Source organism: Apostichopus japonicus, chromosome 10 (assembly GCF_037975245.1).
Source record: "Apostichopus japonicus isolate 1M-3 chromosome 10, ASM3797524v1, whole genome shotgun sequence".
NCBI classification, from domain to species: domain Eukaryota; kingdom Metazoa; phylum Echinodermata; class Holothuroidea; order Aspidochirotida; family Stichopodidae; genus Apostichopus; species Apostichopus japonicus.
In genome coordinates, this window is record NC_092570.1 from 16,512,106 (window position 1) to 16,535,400 (window position 23,295).

The following is a 23,295-nucleotide window of genomic DNA, read 5'->3' on the forward strand; positions in this document are numbered from 1 at the left end:
ATATCGACCACGTCGAATTATTGAGGGCTTGAAAAATCGGTGTCCTCAGAAAATTAATTCCACAGGAACGATGACATCCAATATGAAATACATAACACTGTATCCCTACCGTGTTAAAATGCTCGGACGTCAAAGAACAAGACTTTTGAGACCCTTTCTGCTATATCGGCGCTCCTTAGTTTCACTTCAGGGTTTCGTCATTGACCTCTGCTTGGGGTCGCTTATCAGCTGGGATTGTTTTGATCGCAGAGCTGCTAAGCACTGCGCTATTACCATCTCAGATTACTGACCTATTCCATGTAAGATAAGACAGTAATATTGACAGGGTAAGCAGAGGCCAGTAGAAGAACTAAATTTGTTGGGTATACAACCTTCGGAATCTCTAGAAATGTACATTGGTAATTTATTTTTAGGTTGTTCTTTGTTGTTGTCACTACTACCAACCTAGGACTTGATATGCTACAACTAGGCTACAAACAATACCTGTGTATGTCTAGGCTAGGCATTTGAGCTTAACTTCAAGTTGTAGGCATTTCGTTAGGTATACGCAGCAACTGAGTCCTAAATTTGGCCAATCAGCTGTCACTTGAAAGATCCACTGCACAGTTACAGTAGCTGCTAAGAGTCACACCTTGCAAATTCAAAACGAAACTGTCTTTACTTAGCAGTCCCACAGTGTCCAGTGGGGGTCCCCCACCCTGGGACAAGCCTGATCGAGCCGGCTCCAGCAAAATGTTTTTGTCTTAAATCAGACTTAAATATTAATCCAAAGGCACAGGTAAAGAAGACAGGCAATATTCACAAAATGGAAGCTTTAATACTGCAACAAGGGGAAGCTTAAATACTGGGAGGCTACTCCAGACCTGGCAACCCCACCCTCCTGGGAGGAGAATTAAGCTAGGAACATAGAGAAAATCCCTTCCCGGCAGCTGGGCTATTCCCTGGAATAGAACTATTCTTCCAGAGTTTGACTCAAGTCTTCTAGCCATCTTCTAAACAGGGGGACCTTCCCTGCCATAGCCCAAGCCTCCTCCCAGTTTGAAATGTCTAGCTTATCTACATAGGTTTTTTAATTAATTTTTGGGCATTAACCATTTGTTTTTGCCTCCAAATATGGTCACCCCATTACATGCAATGATGTTATAGACAAAAGGGAGTGTATCCTATTGCAAAGTCTTAAAAAAACATTACTCTGAATCCCACGAGTGCATAAACAAGCCTTCAGAGGAGAAGGACTTGCATGCCTTCATAAATTGTCAGATTTTTCTATAATTCCTCTCATTTTATAAGACCTTTTTAATGGTTTGCTTTGATCTTCCTTTTTGGGTCGTAAAGTAAACTGTTAAAACAGGCTTGTCTTATACATTGATGGTTTCTCTTATATTCCAGTGTGTTTTCTTTTCTACCAGAAACATCAACTATCGTGATGTTTATATGAAAACAAACAAAAATGCCAGAGGCTTCCTGCGGTGAACTACCAATTATGATCAGAGAAAGAGCGAAGAATAATTGCTGGGGAGAAGACAAGTTTGGGCAAAGTTTCTGAGGTTGTATGGTGTAAGTAATTGTACAAAAGAGTCCTTAAATCTGTAATTATAGTTGACTTTCATTTTAGTTCAGATTAACAAGTTTACAATGGAGTTTCTCGTTGGCTGAGTAGAGGAACATCTTTTTTGATACTTCCTTTTTCATAGCAATATGTGAGGTGATTAAATTTTCATGGAATCATGAAATCCTAAATATGGTTTTGATTTGACTATCCAAATGTTGGTTTTCATTATCCTGTATAGCACACAGGCATAGAATAAGCTTTAAAAAGAGCACAAGTATACAGTTTATCACCATTTTACTTTCAGAAAGTTCAACTTTCCTCGCTAAAGTCTAGCTTGCTGTAAAAGATAGCGTCCCTGAAGACTCCGAAACGAAGTGCCGTGATGACGTCACAGCTGCTCATCATTTCTTCACTGTTCAAAATATATATGATTAGGTTGGCGCGAGGTTCAAAATTTCACTTCTCCTGAGTCATAGGATAAAAAATCCCCAAATTAGGACTGTGGCAATGAAAAAATTGAGGACATTTTTTCATATACCCCGTAGACTGCCAAAAAAAACGTCCTTTAATCGATTCAGTATGTACTGAAGTTTTGCAGGGCAAATGCATATTTAAAATAATTTGTTGAATGGAATTGTAAAAAAATGAATCAATTGACTTGACATAAAGGCAATTTGGCTGCTAAGTACAACTGGTGGCTTTGGTTTATGTTTCAGACCCAACTGTGTTCCTGAGCCACTCCTGGGGTACAATGGACTTTGACTTAAAGTGTCCTAAACAGCATAGAGTGTAGTTAATCACCCCACAGTAACAACAAAAATAATAATACTGTACATACTGTTTAGAAAAGTTGAATGTTTACAGGCTTTGTTATCAAGCCTTGTACTCATGTTTTTACATATACCAAGGGAAATTTTACTTGTACTCTGTTGTACTATATAGCTCATACCAAAATTCTGTTACAGCACCTTGTCAAGAGTAGGATGCTGAAGGGGCTGCCGCGTCGTGCAGCCAGGCTGCAGCATCCTGCAGCCAGGCTGCAGCACCATGCAGCCAGGTTGTAGCATCATGCAGCATCATGCAGCCAGGCTGCAGCATCATCATGCAGCTAGGCTGCAGCATCGTGCAGCCAGGCTGTACAGGACATAAATCTGTTGCACGCCCCACAGTTGTGCACAATAGGCACCGTTCCGCTGGGATAATGCCTACCGTTTGATATTGCATCATGTAGCTACAGTAGCTGAGCAGTATTTTGCAGTTACTGCAGCTTTCTCTTTGTCTTGAGAAGGTGATTCAAGAAATTACTTTGTAGTGATCTCAAAGGTCACTTCACACAAATTGTCCATGATGTTGTTTATAGTAAAAGAAGTCACGTTCACAAGGAGAGTGGGTATACTGTGATTGTATCATGTTGCTGGAATCAAAGATCAACTGATAAATTCTGCTAGTAGTTATTATTAGTTCAGAGATATCCATTGAACGATGACCTTTACATATACTGTACCCTCGATAAGTCCACGCACCGATAAAGCAAATTTACTTAACAATTAAAAGTTTGATTACCTCACGTTGGGTTATTGTGTTATTATCCTTGGTATAAAAACTAGTATTTTCAATTTTTGCATTACTGGTGAGGATTTTGTTGTCTGTGTAACTGACTTGACCACAGAGGTGCAAGTGAAACTTAATGACATATTATTATGATTATTTTCATTATTATAATTATTATTATAAGGAGCAGCAATTTTTTGGTTCCTGGAGCAATATTAATTTTATTTGCCCGGAAGCTCTCAATATATTTAAAACCATCACATCCATGCAATGACGATTCTCCTGAGAAGTTGACCTATTGACCTCAAGCACTTATCCCTGTTGAAAAGAAGTAAACCAAATTTCTATTAAACAGAAGCTTAAATAAAGTTATTTGTTTTCCTTTGGTCAACGAACTGTGTCTAGTTAATTAAGGTCGATTTCGAGGGTTTCAAAGAGCAAGACGTTACAGTATCTTTGCTCATATTTTTGTTTACTGTAGGTGATGTTTACTTGAAGATTAACAGATCTTTAATCCAATAGCAATGACATTCATTACACATTGAAGTCCAATCTCTTGCAATACTTCAATTAGCAACTGCAGTAGCCTGCATTACCTACCTCAGAAGTAGTTTGGATCTGCAGTCTGCTTCATAAAGTTCTTCCTTTTTCCACTCCTCAACAGCTCAGTGAATAATTTCCACGGAAATAACTGTTTGGTATGTATACTGTTTCTCATTCCTTAACTACAGTATATGTGCTTGTTTGTTTATATTTTTTTTTGTATGTTTGTTTGTTTTTTTTTAATTTGTCCTATTACCAAATGCAAATCAGTTCATTCATACCAATATGAGAGCAGTGTTGTATGTGTTGTTAATCAGTCTGAAGTTACAAGAACACCTTAAGATAGCGCTCTCTTGTTGAGGACTTTAGTGAGGCTTTCGATTGTGTCGCTGTACAATATATTTGCAACTTAAAAAATCGTTTTTTTTTTTAAATTTTATTAGGAATTCTTTTGGGGGAGGCTTGTCTGTATGACCTTTGACATACAGTAGATGTGTCAGTTTGGTTGAGTTAGGGTAAAGGTATCACACCACAATTAATTGATCCCATTGACTTACACACTTAACAGGTCACTTTCCAAGGCCGATAGATCATAGATAGACGTTTTCAACTGAAGTGTTCTACTCTCCATATGATAGCTGATGGCTTGTGCTATCACAATACATTCAACTTTTGCCACCATGACCCGTTTAGATTTTGAGCTAGACGAGCTCAAAGTTTACCATAGTGCTCCCCTTCCCATCAGCCAGCTGTCTCTGCGGAATCTTCTTCTTTCAACCAAGATTTCCTAAAATACCTTAAATCACCTTCAATCCTCCAGATTTGTAGACCATTAGTAGTGTTGTATCTCATCCTCTTCAACATCCAAGCATCAAAAACAATGATGATGACTCACAAAATGCCCCAAAAATCACTAGAGTAGATCACTAATGGGCTATTTCCCGACAATGGTTAACCTCTCAGGCGGACATGCGCTGCTCTTATTGTGGTGTGATACCTATAGGTGCAAATTTGAACGCCTGTTTCTAACTTCTTCAGCACCATATAAATTTCTTAACTATGTATTTACAGTAAGAATTAACACAGCAAAAGTTTGAAGAACTGTCAAGTAAAATGTTCTTATTTGACATTACATAATTTATTGTTTACTTTAATATCATTAGACATTATCAGGGTAAGGTTCAAAGGTTTACACAGATTGTAAACAATCATCCCCACATTTAATCAATTCTAATGTTTGTTAATGAGAGCTTTGCGGTACCTTGATGAAAAATACACAAAACATAAAGAGAGAGAGCATCTTAATGGTCTATTTAAAAAAAAAAATCATTAAAGATGACATCTTAACTTTCTTCACCTATTGAAGAAGACTAGACATTCCATATTATTGGTAACTAAAGTACCATACCGGTATGTTGAGACCACCACTTAAACTGAAACCTGTTAAGGAAAAAGAAGTTAGGAATATTAAAAAGAGGAGGACCATAAGAAGAGTCTGTATGCCAATCTTATTGCACCAAAGTCACATCTGGAAAAAAAACTCCATCCCTTTAAGTTTTAAAGTCAATGTCTTTTGTCAATACTTCCTGTAAACAGTACTTAGATGATTTACATATATTATCCAATTTTTAGATTACACCTACGAGTTATAATGATCGAGAGAAAAAAACAATTTGAGAACTAAATAATTAATCATTAACTAATCGTTATTTTTATCGAACAGGATAGCAGAAGAAAGAGCCACACGATGGATGCGAAGTCTAACAGGTAAATGATAGAAATAGACGTTAGAAATAGTGATTAAAATATTAAGGTAGAGTCCTGGGAATATGCATAAAGTAAGAATCAATCTTTCTTCCTTGTCTTGTTATAATGATCTTCAAGTTTTGATTGGAAAAGTGCTCCCACCCGTCTCCACCCCGATGATGTTCCCTCTAGCCTGTTTCACACAACCCAACCGCCCCACTCCCCCTTCATCATCCAACTCCAACAATAAGATTCTTAGCTGCATTTCACACAATTTGATAAACCTTCTGCTACTTACTTGATTATAGTGTGGGTCATATAGCATGGTACGAAACATGGTACTCTTTTTTATGTTCCAGTTTATCGGCAGATTAGGCAATTATTTTGATAATTTATATTTATTGAATCCAATCTGTAGTACAACAACTCTTGTCTATTCTTTGGTAGCTAGTGATCCCATTTCTCAAACAGCTGGCTAAAAATCTTTTATAACAAATTTCAACCTGCTAGTACTATATTTGTTGTTTTCCCTCAGATTTAGTTTTCTGGGAGTCAAATGGGCGCCTTTGAGTATTCCAATCCACAGACGAGTGGAGACGTTATCCATGTTCCACTACTGGTACATGTTTCTTCTGGGTTGCGTGTCATCCTTCTTCCTCGTCACATATTTAGCTATATCACGGTAAGCTGGATCATCATCGGCTTGGATATCTCAAGTCGCCTCAGTGTCATCTCGGGTAATTTAAGTTAAAAGGCCAGGAATACTAATTCAGCAGCTACAACTTAGGTGAAGTTCTGATGCAATTTTTAGGTGATACTTTTCATTTTCAAGTTCATAAGTATAATGTGAGAGACTTTCCTCACCAATAGTTCAATAGTAATGATTGCTTTATTTTGATTTGATTGGTTGATTGAATGACTGATTAATGAATATTATGGATTGATGATTAATTGATTGGTTTACTGGATCATTGATTGATCAATTAATTGATTGATTGTCAGGTGCATTGATTGGTTGGATGATAGATTGATTGAATATATGATTAAACGTCAGATGCATTGATTGATTGACAGACTGGATGATTGATTGATCGATTGATTGAATTATTGATTTGTTGTCAGATATATTGATTGACGGCTTGATTTGCATGATGATTGATCGATTGATTGATTGTCAGGTGCATTGATTGGTTGGATGATTGATTGATTGAATGTATGATTAATCGTCAGAAGCATTGATTGATTGACAGACTGGATGATTGATCAATTGATTGATTGTCAGGTGCATTGATTGGTTGGATGATTGATTGATTGAATGTATGAATAATCGTCAGATGCATTGATTGATTGACAGACTGGATGATCGATCGATCAATTGATTGAATTATTGATTTGTTGTCAGATATATCGATTGACAGCTTGATTTGCAGGATGATTGATCGATTGATTGATTGTCAGGTGCATTGATTGGTTGGATGATTGATTGATTGAATGTATGAATAATTGTCAGATGCATTAATTGATTGACAGACTGGATGATCGATCGATCAATTGATTGAATTATTGATTTGTTGTCAGATATATCGATTGGCGGCTTGATTTGCAGGATGATTGATCGATTGATTGATGGTCAGGTGCATTGATTGGTTGGATGATTGATTGATTGAATGTATGATTAATCGTCAGAAGCATTGATTGATTGACAGACTGGATGATCGATCAATCGATTGATTGAATTATTGATTTGTTGTCAGATATATTGATTGACGGCTTGATTTGCAGGATGATTGATCGATTGATTGATTGTCAGGTGCATTGATTGGTTGGATGATTGATTGATTGAATGTATGATTAATCGTCAGATGCATTGATTGACAGACTGGATGATCGATCGATCAATTGATTGAATTATTGATTTGTTGTCAGATATATTGATGGACTGTTTGACTTGCATGATGATTGATTGATAGATTAATTGACTGATTGATTGGCTTATTGATTGAATGTCAGATAAATTGATTGATTGTCAGATGCATTAGATGATTTATTGAATTACTGGACCATTGATTGATTGGTGGTTGTCAGATAAATTTATTGGTTGCTTGATTTGCTGTATGATTGAGGGATTGGCTGTTTGATTGGTAGTCAGATATATTGATTGATTGTCAGATATATTGATTGATTGTCAGATAAATTGAATGTGTGATTGATGGATAGATTGAATGGTTGATTGCTTGCTATCTTGACTGGATTGATGGTTTAATCGATGGATTGATTAATAAATGTATTTTTTATTTCCTTATCCAGATATTACATCATTCTCTTAATCTTTGCCACCTACATCTATCTGGACAGACACACCCCTGAACGAGGGGGACGCAGGTCTCAGTGGTTCAGGAAACTAGCAGTCTTCAGATATCTAGCTGAGTATTTTCCAATGAAACTTCACAAAACCGTTGATCTTGATCCCAACAAGACGTACCTCGGCGGCTTTCATCCACATGGCATCATGGCCACTGGACTGTTCATTCATTTTGGCACAGAAGGGACTTACTTCAGTGAATTGTTTCCGGGCATTACGTCGCACGTTCTAACGCTGGGCGGATGGTTTAACTTTCCATTGATAAGGGATTACATTATGCTAACCGGTGAGGATTAGTGAATTACAAATTATGTCAACGGTATTAAATCATCACAATTTGTAGTAAAGTCTGACACACACTTTTAGAAGTACCCTGAAACAAACACTTTGCAATAGCTCTCTAAGTAATGCTTGATATATCATATGGAAGTCTCTCATCAATGGGATTACATTATAGTAACAGGTGAGGATTAGTGAATTACAAATTATGCACATAGTATTAAATCATCACAATTTGTAGCAAAGTGTGACACACACTTTTAGAAGTACCCTGAAACAGAAACACTTTGCAATAGCTCTCTAAGTAATGCTTGATATATCATATGGAAGTCTCTCATCAATGGGATTACATTATGCTAACAGGTGAGGATTAGTGAATTACAAATTATGCACATAGTATTAAATCATCACAATTTGTAGCAAAGTGTGACACACACTTTTAGAAGTACCCTGAAACAGAAACACTTTGCAATAGCTCTCTAAGTAATGCTTGACATATCATATGGAAGTCTCGTGATGAGAGTTTTTTCTCAAGTGACATTTCTCGATATGCTGTAAACAATGCAGGAAATTCTAGATATGCAGGTACCAGTAGTTCCTATATATACACTATTCAAGGAGGAAGTCTTTCTCACGTAGGCTGTCTAGCGCCGGGGTTAGGCTTTGGGAATAATTCTCTGTCACATGGCTTCTATTCCCCACTCGTCACTTCCCGAATAAGTCAAGTAGGAAACTGAGAAATAATATAATCCTTATGGAAACATCATAGGCTCCTAACCATACTTTTCTGGGGCCCCATCGTAATTTCCCATGACCTCTGATTGACCCACAAATCAAGGTTGTAGCCCACCAACCCCCCACCCCTCCCCCCCTTTTGTGAGGGCCTTTTTGTCATTGTCGCTGACAGTGGCAGCGTTGTCATGATGACTTACGAGCTCTGATATATTTTTGTGAATACAGGTATCTGCTCTGTCAGTAGACCTAGTGTGGACTTTCTCCTGACTCAGCCTGGTCACATGACCTGCATCGCTGTTGGCGGTGCCAAGGAGTCACTTCTCTCTAGACCTGGAGTTCATAAGCTATATCTTCAAAATCGCAAGGGTTTCATCAAAAGAGCAGTCACAGCAGGGTATGTGTCAAATTTGCTTAAAAATTTATGCTTAACAAGTTCCTTCATAAATCGCTAAGTATGTTTTATATATAAATACTGTTTTATGGTTTTTTTTTCCATTCCTCTGTATAGTAAGATGATAAAGAATATTGGCTTAAAAGGTTTTGCAGACACCTACCAACAGCATTGTCTTAATCACTCCAATAGGCATTAACAATCATGAAAGTAATTGCAACTCCCATCAAAATACATCAAAGATCGACCATTTGGCGAGTCTTTTCTTAATTCTAGTTTTATTTATGAATAAACATTAGCTAATTTTGCACATTGATGATGTAAAGTGAGTGCCTGTCTAATTTACTGTTATGTCATCCCTCTGTTTTCACAACCTTGGTTTCAAGGACACTGGACACAGGTTCTTGGCCTAAGGCAATTTGTTAATATTTTACTGTCATCTTTGAAAAGAGGAACATCGCATTATTCCAATGTATGTGGGATTGTAAGTAGGGATTAACTTATCCAGAAATGTTGATGAGCGCAACACTCTATGTCATAGTTTGCACATATTTAATGAGTTTCCCAGCAGAGTTATCAAAAGTTCAAATGTGTATATATTAGAAACGAAAAGAGCTTTTCCAAAAAATTCAGCTGCCTCATATTATGAATGAGATTATCACACACAACAAATGTACTGAATATGGGGCAAATGCTAGGTGTCTGTATCACTTTAAGGAATGGTGACAACATAATATCGTTCAAATCGCTAGGGGCAATTAAACTTAATTCTTCTGCAAGGTAAACAAAAAAAGAACAAAATGCTGGTTGTTTCAGTTTGTGAAACTAATATTACAGCTATTGTTTCATACTACTTCCGTTTCTTTTCAACACTTATGACAATTATCTCAACGTATCATACCTTTGAGATTTGCCCTGTAAGGTCTAAAATATGATCTTCTCAGGGAACATAATTGGTCTTAGGCGAATGATGATGATCATATCAGAACTTGAAAACGACAATCGCTTTTTTGCACTCAAGTATTTCTGTAGTGATAAAAAACATTATTTCAAACATATATTTCTCTTTCTTTTATGTATATTTTGCTTGTTTTTATTTATTTTTGTCTCTTTTTGTTTTGCTTGCAGGGCCTGTTTAGTCCCAATTTATTCCTTTGGCGAGACAAATATGTATAATCAGGCGGATAATCCAGAAGGTTCCCTGCTTAAGCAGTTTCAAGACTTAGCCACGAAATATTTCGGGTTTGCACCGCCTCTTTTTCATGGGAGAGGATTTTTCAACTATTCCTTTGGACTCCTGCCTCATAGAGTCAAGGTTGATACCGTTGGTGAGTAATTAGAAAACCATCTAAATTTGTAAGCTTGTTATGAGGTGAACACTTCCCCCCATCCCAACACCCACCCATCCTCCCCCTCCCTGCTTCCCCTTTTCAAATCCATGCAAAAGAAAAAACAATTTATTAACACAACCTTGCATGTAGAACTAAGTATGCCACAGATTGGACCATCTCAAGTTTCAAATGTAATTTTTGTCTGGGCAAGAATCGACAACCCCCTCTCCTCCCCCTACACCCACTCCAAATACCTCATTTCCACATCCACTCATGTTTAAAGTTCTGGATCCACCCCTGCTCTGATTAAAATACAATTCAGAGATTCAAAATTTAGTATAAATCTTATTCCATCCTCAGTTGGGAAACCCATAGAAACTGTGAAGACAGCAAACCCATCACAGGAATGTATTGATTCGCTTCATAAGCAATACGTCGATGGCCTACTGCAACTATTCGAGGATAACAAGACAAAATTTGGTATTGATCAAAAAGTACATTTGACACTTTTGTAAATATGTATTTTGCTTACCTTCGGAGATCACGGTTATCAATCTTTTCTTCCATTTTTTTTTACCTTATTGTGTGGGAAGGTTTTGAAAGTTGGTTAAAAGTTGAAATCCAAAACATCAGCATTTTTAGACGGGTCCAAATTAAAGTAGGGCAAAACGCAAATGATCGTGAAAAGTTTGGTTATTGTGATAACTTGCATTGCCATTAAAAACCTTATAGAAAAACATGAATTGGACAACTCTTGGGCTACAGCTCTTTCTTGCTCATGACTTTCTTTATATGATTAGATAAATTATGACAAAATTTAAATACTCTTTTTGGGTCAGAAGTTTCTTATTTTTTTCTCCCAAGTTGAAAAAAATTCTTGGGTCTCTACTGCCTTGCCACATAATGCCATGACCTTAGGTAATTCCTTTTCTGTTTTTTTTTATTTTTTTCAGGTTTAGGGAACAAAATTATATCTGTATTGCATTCCTTATGTAGAGTTTTGATGTAAGTGCATGTGGTTGGATGCACTAGCCTTGTATTCCAGTCGTTTTTATTGACCTGCCATTAGTATTAAAAGGCAGACAACAACTATTTTTTTTCTTTCATTTTTTTTCTTCTTTCTCTGGTGTCAAGTTCTTATTACAGAGACATGAGTTGAGTTTTAAGTTTTTGAAAGAACTTAGTCTTTAGTAGACAGCATTTCAAATTACTTAAAAACAGAACCTGCTGTGTGTGATTTTCACTGTTGTTATGTCTCAACGTGGAAGTGATATGCTGTGATAGAGACAACTTGAGTTCAAACTAGCCAAGGTTTCTTATGTTACAGTTCATACGGAAATATTGGTTTTAAAATTTCAATCATTTTTTTCGTGAAGATCACTCCGTATAATCTGTCAGTTTTATTCTCATCAGTTCATTCTTTCAGACGATGATAAGAATATTTTCTATGGATATTCTGTTTTGTTTGTAGTTTTTTGATGGAAAAATTACTGCTAGTCTTTCAAGCAATAAGCATGAGGTTAGCCTTTCACCAAAAAAAAAATGGCCTAAACATTTAAGCTGCATGATTAAACTTTAGGGAGTTTGTAAATTTTTTGGAGTGCAATCCACCACACCAGTTTGAAGCTATCATATGTTATACAGCAAGTATATCATTACAAATTTATTAAAATGATTCTCTCACATTATTTTTTGAAACAGGATATCCAGTTAGGTACTTGGCAAGATTTTGACCACACCTGTAAATATCTTTCGTTTCTCATATTCGATCGTAATAAGATGAAATCCAGATGATTGTCAAGTAGTTTTTGGTTACTGACAGAATGTTAATTATGTTAGACAGTTTTAGAAAGTTTTTAGTTAATATTACTTATTGCAGGTTCAATAGCTCAGAGACCAACATTATCTAGACAAAAAATATCGCTTTTTCTAACCAAGTGTGGTAATTGTCCTCCTAAGGAAATTTCCTTCAAGGAGTTTCAAATTTTAACAAATTCCTATTTAATTTAGTTAGTATTTGTGCAACTAAACGGGTTTTATCCCAGACATATTGGCATGAGAATTCCTCAAAATCTGTTGAGTTTCATGTTCCTTGTATAACTATGTCTGTGTGTGGGACTAAAGACAAATCTGCTCTAGTGTACAAAGACATCCTACTTTAAGTCTACAATAAAAAGATTTGCTGGCTGTTAAAACATTTTTAACTCAGTATCCTTCCTCCGTGTGGATGGCAGCGACACGTGGTCACATTGAAAGTGATACGAACCGTAACTCGAAGAAATATTGGTGCTTTTTTTATTTTTATTTCTTTAGAGAAACAGATCTATTCTACCGTGAAACTGTTTTAGAAGTTTCTAACTATTTCTGCAAATACTTTCTCTAGAAATGACTGCTCTCTCCTTCATGATGGAAACAGTAATAACACAACAGCCTAACAATTTTACACAAATTTCATATCAAGTTTGTAACAATCACCTATTGTGCTTTGTAACTCATAGTCAGGCTTTTAGTTAGCAGTGTTAAAACAAAAATACTTCTCTTATTGTATGTAGTCGCCAGTGTACATACCAATTCCATATTTAAGACCTTTGTGTGATACACACAATGGGATTCATATCTTGCCAAGGGGACATTTATTTTTATGTCCCCTTACAGATCTAAGGGTTATGTTTGAACTTCAAAAAAATTAGGAGAGTTGGGGAGGGGGTGGGGGGGTAAGGGTACATGTGCAACAGTCTCTCTATTTGTTATGCAAACTAATAATAGAAAATGAATACAAAATTGGAAAAAAAAAATTGTATTTCAAACATAATGTGTCCCCATAAAGTTTTGTCGCTGGGTTTCTACATCTTTTCCAAGGGCATTTTGGATACAGCATTAATCGGTTTCTACTAAATATGTTTATATTTTTTAATGGTCTGTTTTTGGATTATGCCAATATTTCTATATCTAGAATTGATTTTATTGTTATCAATATGAAAGAACCGAGAATCTACTAGGTACAATGGGATTTGAGTTAGTAACCTGATAATTAGAAGCCTTAGAAGGAGTACACATTTGTGTAAGGATAGCCACCAAGTGAGGCCTACAGATTATATGGAACCCTTAAAGAATTGAAAATCAAAACCTTAGTAGAATAAATCAAATTGACACCTATTTACCTTTGCTAAAACCTGGATGTCTATAACAATTATTTTTTGCAATAACAGTGTAATTATCAACAACAAAAATCAAATCAAAATAATAATTTTATTGAATGTTCTGTTTACAAAATACCTTCCATTTATACTATTATGTTTTTTTGTGCTATGTCATTATTATTTCGGAAGTAGTAAAATGGTATAATTTTTGAAGAGGGAGAGAGGGGGGAGGGGGGGGAGGGAATTTGGTGGGAGAAATTGAGTGGTCAATTGATAGCACTTGGCAGCAGCTCATGTTATTACTGTGTTTTAATGAAGACTATACATCCATTACTCGTTCCTATCTTATCAATTGGTGTATTAAAGTGGAAAAAAATTCAATAGAACTGTTTAATGTACATTTTGATTAAATTTGTTATATCTGCATGTATGTCTGCTTCAAACTCGTAAACATGAATATTTACCGCAAACTACTCATACTTTAACTTTCAAAAGACATTTTCCAGGTGTTTATTGGAGATCTGGTTGCATAAGCTCAAGCAGGTTTGGGGTAGGGGTGGGGGTGGGGTGGGGAATGGTTTCTAGATAGGTGTGGAGAAAGGTCAATGTGTTAAGAGTCGCGAAGCACATTGCAGACAGGGTATCTATGGTGTAATAAATGTTGACAGATGTCATACTGTTTTTTTAGTATGTGGGTTTTTCTGTCATCAGGGGAAGAAATTAGAATTGTACCTTAAATGTTAATTCGTTTGGGGTTTTGCACATGTAAGCGATGTGTCTGACAACCGGTCAAACAACATCCATCCCCGCAATGTTCGTTTACCTATTTCACATATAATTGTTTGAAGTGTTTTCTTTGCGTTTTGTTTTGCTTTGTTCATTTGTTTGTCTTTTGCTTATCTTTCTCTTGCATCAGTTTGCCATTTTACCAAAGATAAGATATTTAAAGATTAAATTTGTTATATTGAGTGGACCCTTTCAAATCAGCTTCATATGTTTTTGACATGGATGTAATACTTGCAAATTATGTTGACAATTACATTCCTGTCAGTGGCAGTTATCATATATATTCTTATGATTTGCCTACTGAATCTTTGTGAGTACCTTCAATATGTCCAATAACGTATGCTGTCGTAAGGGCACAAATTTGAGTCTTTCTCTGAAGTTAAGCTTCACTCTATTGAAGTTTGTCATTCGATGATTTATGCTTTCTTAATTATTTGATGGCGATAGTAGTCAGTTTTTATAATTACATAGCTCACATTGTCAATTGGGGATTTGTTACACATTTATATGTTGGTGGAATTTAGCCTCCCAGTTCCATACTCTCCCCCACAATCCCGAGGGCGCCAAAGAAATAGGATGGGAGAAGATCAGAGTGGGCTAATATAAGGAAAAAAAGAAAAGTTTATACAGAGCTTTATATCAGGAAATGGAAAAGGACAAAAGGTCCCCTATTAAACTACCTGAAAAGACGACACAGTTATTGTCACTTCCGTAAACCCCATTTTATTTTATACCAATAAGGAGGTGGGGGAAGGGTGGAAGATTCAGTTTGAGGGTGGGGGTGGGTGCCATTCAAGATTAGGTTGAAAATTCATAGCTTAAATGTTTTTGTGAACTTTTTGTGCATAATATACGTTGTCTTGTCGACAAGTGTGGAATAATGAAAATTCTTATAAGTTAAAGAAATATGTAATCAGCCATTTTTGTTATAAATATGAAAAACAGTGTTTTATTGTACTGTTACAGAATGTATCTTATACATTTACTTTTTACTTTTTAAATAAGAAAAGAGTAATGGATCTTTTGGAAAATAAATGTACCATGATTGAAAGGATATATGAATTGACATTTGTTGAAGTGTTCTTATTTTAGGATCAACAACAAATAATATTCATCCCAATTAAATAAACAAATATAAGAAAAACTTGGGCTCTCCGCTATATCTATAGGATTATGAATATTGTAATTCTAAGATTTCAGATCGACTTTGATATTATAAGCTCCTCAACTTTTGAAAACACATCCGCTGAAGATGACTCACTACCACAGACTGCTGAATATCTTAGTGATACTTTCCTTTTATTTATTTGATATACAATATAACTCCAAATGTTTTCTGGTGGAGGTGAAAATCTTATCTTCTATTTTCAGAACTAACGGATGAAGTTTTCAAATATATTCTATGCATTTTTAATGTGAAAAATATTTATAAATTGCTGCCTGTTTTAAGTCATTAAAGGTGGAAAAAACAACAGCTTGTAGAACGCAGTATTTTAACAATATTGTAATAACACATGATGAACATCTAGAGCTGGGCTCCCCCCCCCCACGCCCTTCCTGCCCCCTCTTCCTTCCCTCCCTACCCCTCTGCCGCCCTCCCCTGTCCTCCCTTTCCTCACTCCTTTACGTCCCATCCTTTGCCTTTTCCCCCTCCCACATTCTCTGATTTTTTTCTCTCTTTTGTCCATCTCACCATCTGCCCCAATATCCCCGAGATATTTTCCATGTTTTTAGATTTTCATGGTTCAAACCACTTTTTAATTACTGTCTGTTCAGTTCTCCAGTCAATTGTTCAGCAATATATCAATCAGCTTGAGAGCACTAAAAGTAGCCTATTTTGGCTGCTCACTTATAGTGCTTCACAGCTTCATTCTTCTGTAAGGTTGATGACACTTTTACATTTAAGCCTCTTTCTTATACCAAAATTTCTCAAACTGCAGAGGGACATTTCCTCTCCCTCAGACCCCTCCCCAGACTGGCAGTCCATAAAAACAAAGAAAGAAGAAGCTTGTACTGGCATGCATGCATCATGCATGCATCATGCATGCATCATGCATCCTTTACAAAGGCACTGATCTCTTGGCTTGACAGTTATTTAGTCTCCTGGGCAGCAAGTAGATCATGATGGACAGAAATTCTCGCTACAGTTCGGGATCGATTTCTTTCTCTTCTTTAATCGTCGGAAATGGAGCCAGTGCTTTAGCGGCTCTGGGCCAGTTGCTAAAATTATGACGGTACCACTCAACTGTGAACAGAGAGAAAACAACTTCGGTGTCATGTCATGAGACCACATGTCTTTACACACCATTTCTTGGGAACCACTTCATTAACTGGATATCTGCATGGCTTGCTGTGTGGATCCAAGGGCGGCGGAAGCACTTTTAATCTGGGGGGCACCGACATCAAAGGGCACTTTGCAGAAATTCGATTGGACTGATGCAGCCTTGTATTTAGTACCCTTTATAACTCTTATTGTATTATCTAATTTGCGTATACACATCACTTCATCAAGCCCTCCCCCCCTCCCCCCCCCCCCCCCCTTTGAAGGAAAATATGCATATAGCACTGCAATATCCAATGAGCAAATTGGGAAACAAGGAACAAGTTTATTGCTAGTTGCTAATGTAGGAATCTTCCGAATTAGAGTTTATTTCTTGTTAATATCTTAACAAATTTTTTCCATTCGAAATAGCTTTGAGTTTGACCGACAGAGTCAGGGGCGTAGCCAGGATTTGCAAAGTTGTATGCACGACTATCTGAGCGGAGCGCCACCATCGGTTGGCGCGGAGCGTACAAACAAATTTTTGGTTTTACAAACCCCTCAGATGGCCGGAAACGGCCCTTCCCGAGTGTTCATTCTGGTTCCCTGGCCTCTAATTGCTAACTTGAGACACCTCAAATATTATGTAGAAAAAGGGCACATTTTTAACCTGAGGAAAAGTGGGGGGGGCACGTGCCCCCCGGTTCCGCCGCCCTTGTGTGGATCGCACATGTAATCAATGCAATTCCCACCCCCCCCCCTTACCCATAGGCGTACGGGACCATTTCAGTTTGGGGGGGCAGAACTTTTTGTGCCCGAAAGTTCCCGTGACACTATCTAAGCGGAGCGCCACCATCGGTTGGCGCGTAGCGTACAAGAATTTTTAGCACACGATTGCCTCTCAGATTGCCGGAAACGGCACTTCTGAGGCCTTGCAAGTTGCATCTAAACATTCTTTATTTTATAATTTAACGTTTTAGAAATTTACACTTTCCCAAAAATTTGGTAAATTAGAAGAAGAAAAAATGGTAAAATCACTTTGAAGGGGAAAAATGTGACAGTATATTTTTTTAGTACTCAGCTACCTCCAGAAAAACATATATTGTTCAACTACACGTTGGCGGGATAATGTCGCTATGTCGGGTGAGACTGCAATTTGTCTCACAAAAAAAGTATAAAATATAACAAAGAATATGATAAACCTGTACTTCTAGGTTTGTAGCCACTCCCCCCCCCCCCAACCATCCATGAACAAGAAAATGTTTCTTATATACACTCATGTTGGGGATGTCCAGGTCAAGGGCGGCGGAAGCACTTTTAATCTGGGGGGGGGGGGGCACCGACATTAAAGGGCACTTTGCAGAAATTCGATTGGACTGATGCATGCCTTATATTTAGTACCCTTTATAACTCTCATTGTATTATCTTATTTGTGTAAACACATCACTCCATCAACGCCCCCCCCCCCTCCCCCAAAGGAAAATATGCATACAAGCACTGCAATATCCAATGCGCAAATTGGGAAACAAGGAACAAGTTTTCTTTTGAGACAAAATGTGGTGAAATCATGCTAGTTGCTAATGTAGGAATCTTCCGAATTAGAGTTTTTTCTTGTTAATATCTTAACAATTTTTTCCCATTCGAAATAGCTTTGAGTTTGACCTACAGAAATTCATTAAAAGTCACGGGCTTAGTCAGGATTTGCAAAGTTGTATGCACGACTATCTGAGCGGAGCGCCACCATCGGTTGGCGCGTAGCGTACTAGAAAATGTTTGGTTTTACAAATCCCTCAGATAGCCGGAAACGGCCCTTCCCGAGTGTTCATTCTGGTTCCCTGGCCTCTTGCTAACTTGAGGCACCTCAATTTTTATGTAGAAAAAAGGCACAGTTTTAACCTGCCCCCTGTGCCCCCCGGTTCCGCTGCCCTTGGTCCAGGTATACAATTGACTAGTTAGAAAAAATTGATCGTGCAAAAAACGTGGTAGCCCAGATGAACTGCGCTTACGGTGGTGTTACACGTAAATATTCGGGCATCATGATGCTAAATAAAGAAAATCATGGAATTGTCGGGCAAATATTTGAAAAAGATTCGGGCAAGCTACTGCATATTTATGTATATATATATATATTTCCAGAGGACAAGAAATTCGGGCAAAAGTCCTGAAAAATTCGGGCAGCCTAAGAGGAGAAAAAAAAAGATATATATATTTTTTTTTTCTCCTCTTTGGCTGCCCGAATTTTTCAAGCCTTTTACCCGAATTTCTTGTCCTCTGGAAATTTGGGGGGGCAGTCTGCCCCCCTGCCCCCCCCCCCGCCTCGTACGCCTATGCCCTTACCCCTCATTCCCCACCCTCTAGCAGTTTAGTGCTAACTAATTACATTTTCAGATATCTGTCGTGAGCAGGCAAGATTTTATCATTTCTGTGTAAATTTTGGTCCCCTCCCCACCTGGTAATAAGGCAACTAAAGCTGGTGTTGTGTCTACGGTTAGATCCTGGTGAAATAGTTATGGAAGCATAAATACGTGCAGCTTGTATGCAAGCCATCATACAAAGTAAACACCTTCCCTGAAGGACCAAGAGGAAATTGGAGCTCAGCCAGAACTTGAAATTAGTGGTGTCCTTGGGCGTCTAGACGACCCCAGTTTCGAGTGAATATAAATATGCCAGTGGGCCAATTAACCGTATACCCGGCTTGCCCCGTCCTTACAATGGGTGAAATTTAATCAACCTTTGTACTTACTGGTTGTTCTTAATCCATCTTCCCAAGGAACGGCAGGTTTCCATCCGAGACATCTGAGTTTGGAACACTCTACATGATATTCCATATCATTATATGGTCTGTCGTGAACAAATTCGACGTAAGTGTTTAACTCGTCGGCGGGAACGTCACCGTGAACCTAGTAAAGAGAACTCAGTTAGTATATAACAACAGCTATATACACAGATAAAAAGGAGACACTTATGCACGAGTTTATGTAGTAAAGGGCTATCACTACACTACAACAGTATAGCATACATCAGGGTTGTCCAACCTACGGCCCGCGGGCCACAGTCCGGCCCTCCGCAGGGTCACGTCCGGCCCGCCAGAGATGCTCTACGGTGCGAAATTTTAGTGAGCAGATTTATTGATAACAATTTGAAATTATATAATCAATCATTCGAACCTTCAGGGTCCAAAAAAACTGCATACAGGTCAGTTTATGTGACACTCTCTCAGCGGAGAGGGAGGGGGGGCGGCTGGACTTTATTCATCTGTTTTATCTGCGCAGTGCACACATTATGTTGCCTTGGGCTTCGGGCAAAATCGAAAATTCGAACGTAGGGTTCATGCGGCCCCTCCTTCATCATAATCATTCCATGTGGCCCTCCTCTGCAAAAGGTTGGACAACCCTGGCATACATGTACTCGCCGTCGCGTACTCGCGCACGGAGGATCGAAGCGAGTCTTTAGCATACATATATAGACACCATCGGTCAGTCGAAGAATAAGCATAGCCGGATATAGAGCCTTGTAGGCCTACTACTATCTGTACTCATACTATTTATCGTGCTGTTGTAGGCCTACCCGTATATACTTCAAGAACGTATTCCCGGGAAGTATTATTTGATCATGGTAACCAAGGTAATTGAAATATTGCGGTGGTTTGACACGTGAGTCAAACAAGATGGTTATCCTTACCTTCCTTGTCAGAGTGGCGGCGAGTTCCCTAATAGTGATCTGGAAGTCGGTACCTATATTATATATTTCTCCAACTTCCCCTTGCTCCAAGACGGTCAGGTATGCCCTCGCGGCATCCTCCACGTACATAAAGTTCCGCGCGGGAGAACCGTCTCCATGGATACAACTGTAAATAAAAGCAGGGATGGCAATTTAACAGCTACTGATCCCGTTTCGTGATAGATATTATTCGGCACCGATTTTGTCTACTTTGATAACTTCCCGCTGTTCTATGCGGTATACCTCATTTTGAATATAACCGCCATCTACACCGCGTCGGTTAACTATGGGCGGGAATAGCCATCAGGCGCGTTGCCAGGATTTTGCCAAGGGAGGGGCGAAACTGTAGATTCGGCATTGCAAACTATCTAAGCGTAGCGCCACCATGTGTTGGCGCGAAGCGTTCAAGAAAATTTTGGCTGAAAATGCCTCCCAGATCGCTGGAAATGGCACTTCCCAGGCCTTGTAAGTTGCATCTTAGCATTTTCGATTTTGAAAATACTAGCGATATCATAAAAATATTAGAAAATAAATTTAAAAATATGCTCAAGCTTGGGGGGGCGGCTTCCCCCTTCGCCCCCCTCCCTTGGCTACGCGCCTGATAGCCATTGCGGAGGAATGTAGGCTACATGCCCATTAGTGTGGGGTGGGTTGCGGTGGGGGTTGTCTTAAAAGTTAAAAGTCTTAAAAGTGGTTAACAGCTCTCAAACCGGACTCAATATTATCGGTTACATTTGAATAGAAGAAAAAAAAAATAAATAATACTGCTTGGAGAACTTACCACTTTTTACCTCTCTGCAAAAGACTAATAAACTTCGGAATAACTTTTTCGGGATATTGACGGGGACCGTATACGTTGTTTCCTCTGGTAATGACCACTGGGAACGAATATTTTTCCCAGAATAATTTTGCTATTATTTCGCCTTGGGCTTTTGACTTGGAATATGGGTTAGTTGGTTTCAGATCTGCTGTCTCGGAGAGAGCCTACGAACAAATTGTAAGTTGAAAAGACGTTTCACTACCAAAAACAAATCGAAAAGAATTAATTCAATACATGCATGGTGTAAAGATGGTATAACTTCTATGCCCCCCCCCCCCCCCCCCGCAAGATTGAAATGTCTGGCGACTCCACTGCGCTGGAGTATCTTAGTCTAAATTGCAAGGGAGCGACAAAAGGCCGCGAAACGTTGTTTCTAAAGGTCGCTCAAGTACTATCAAAAGCTTTCATGAACTTTCAGCGACTTGCAAAATATATGCGGGCATCATATGATTAACCTCAAGTGCCATCTGAAGGCCGAACACCTATCCTTTCAAGTAAAGCACCACAATTGAACATCTTAAAATTAAGAGTTCGACTCTCAATTTCACAACAGGAATGCCACATTAAAAAGCCAGGTATAACAGGCACGGATCAAGGCTTGGGTTTCGGGTATGCACAAACTTCATCCTCTCCTTCCCCTCCCTCTCATTTTTAGCACATCCCCCCTCCCCCCACCCCCAAAAAAATATGAAAAAGTATTTATTAGCACAATATCGCGTGTATCGACCAAATTATAAACCAAATGTATAATGAATGCTTCAGAATACACCATTTGACCACGAAATTTAAAAAAAATGGGGGGGTGGGGGCTCCCCAAGACCCCCTAATTAGTCTCGAAAAATCATGGATGCATACATGTATCGAATTAACTAATTTTGGTATTAATTATTAATTATTAAGTGATTCAAGCTTCCTCGTCCCCCTCCTCCCAACAAGAACAAAACTTAAACATGCATGGAAGATTGTAGATTGAAGATTATAGATTTTTTCATTTAAGGAGATATATGACTTGACTGAAATGTGTATCTAATTATAGTCCTTGGAAATTACATTAAATACAGCTGTTATTGTTTACGTAACTTTCCCGGTATGGGATTAATGAAGGGAAAACACTAACCGGTTTACTTTCTCTCAAGAGTGCAGGCATGTACACCAAAATAGCAATGTGTCATTTGACATATTCATTATATTTCACTTTTTGTGGTACTAGTTATATAATGGTGAGAATTACATATACAGGTTTTCTTTTTGACCAATATTGCTTTTGAACTTTAATGCATTTTCCCTTGGGGTTTATCCACAATAATTTTATTTATAACCTATAGGGCTTTGGGGTGGGGGATAGGAGTGGGGTTGGTAGTCCATCTTCTTAAATCCTCCACCCCAGCCTCAAGCCGCGACAACGGTCTTAAGATTAAACTATGGTAGCACTGTACAACGACCTCATAGTTTCTCTATAGCGTGTTAATAACACTTTACATACACTTACGACGATACTATCCCCACCGTAGACTTCATCGGTGCTCACGTGTAGAAAGAAACGAATGCCGTGTTCACGTGCAGCTGATAACAGCGTCTGTGTGCCCTCAACATTGGTTAAATGAAATGGCTTCGCATTTAGGAATGAGTTATCTAGAAATAAAGATGAAAATATCTGAGAGTAATGGGTACGTAGGCTACTTTGTCAAGACACGATGGACGGATCCGAAAGACAGACGAACAGATAGACAGATATAAGTGTATATATATATATATATATATATATATATATATATATATATATATAGGCCTATATATATATATATATATATAAACATATATATATATTTATATATATATATATATATATATATATATATATATATATATATATATATTATTGAAAATCGTAATGAGTTGGCAAATCAAGAACAGTGAAAAAACTTCCAACCTCCACCGGGATTCGAACCCGGGCCTCCCGCTCTGTACGCGGACACCCTAACCACTAGGCTATGGACGCTGATTGTATGTTCAGAGGTTCGAAATCGATAGATATAATTCATTAATATAGTTCATTTATATATATATATATATATATAT

The 23,295-nt window shown here is 37.9% G+C and overlaps 2 protein-coding genes across 8 annotated transcripts in view; one reads left to right on the plus strand and one right to left on the minus strand.

The window, feature by feature from the left end:
- Positions 1 to 15,478, plus strand: LOC139974665 (2-acylglycerol O-acyltransferase 2-like). 7 transcript variants are annotated; one of them, XM_071981917.1, is made up of 9 exons: positions 6 to 398; positions 1,390 to 1,557; positions 3,768 to 3,801; positions 5,370 to 5,413; positions 5,928 to 6,074; positions 7,700 to 8,040; positions 8,994 to 9,162; positions 10,288 to 10,487; positions 10,851 to 15,478. In XM_071981917.1, the coding sequence occupies exons 2-9, from the start codon at positions 1,553 to 1,555 to the stop codon at positions 11,003 to 11,005; spliced, it is 1,095 nt and encodes a 364-aa protein (XP_071838018.1). In that variant the 5' UTR covers positions 6 to 398; positions 1,390 to 1,552; the 3' UTR covers positions 11,006 to 15,478. The 7 variants fall into 7 exon arrangements, with proteins under 7 accessions (XP_071838023.1, XP_071838018.1, XP_071838017.1 ...); XM_071981916.1 differs by having other exon boundaries at positions 1,410 to 1,557; XM_071981920.1 differs by having other exon boundaries at positions 6 to 390; positions 1,410 to 1,557.
- LOC139974662 (dTDP-D-glucose 4,6-dehydratase-like) overlaps positions 11,872 to 23,295 on the minus strand; it is a 22,778-nt gene continuing 11,354 nt past the window's right edge. The window contains exons 5-9 of the mRNA XM_071981910.1: positions 22,706 to 22,848; positions 21,178 to 21,380; positions 20,358 to 20,523; positions 19,420 to 19,576; positions 11,872 to 16,661 (exon numbers count right to left, since the gene is read on the minus strand). Of these exons, the coding sequence (XP_071838011.1) occupies positions 16,558 to 16,661; positions 19,420 to 19,576; positions 20,358 to 20,523; positions 21,178 to 21,380; positions 22,706 to 22,848 (773 nt within the window). The 3' untranslated portion in view covers positions 11,872 to 16,557. The remainder of the gene's footprint in view (positions 16,662 to 19,419; positions 19,577 to 20,357; positions 20,524 to 21,177; positions 21,381 to 22,705; positions 22,849 to 23,295) is intronic.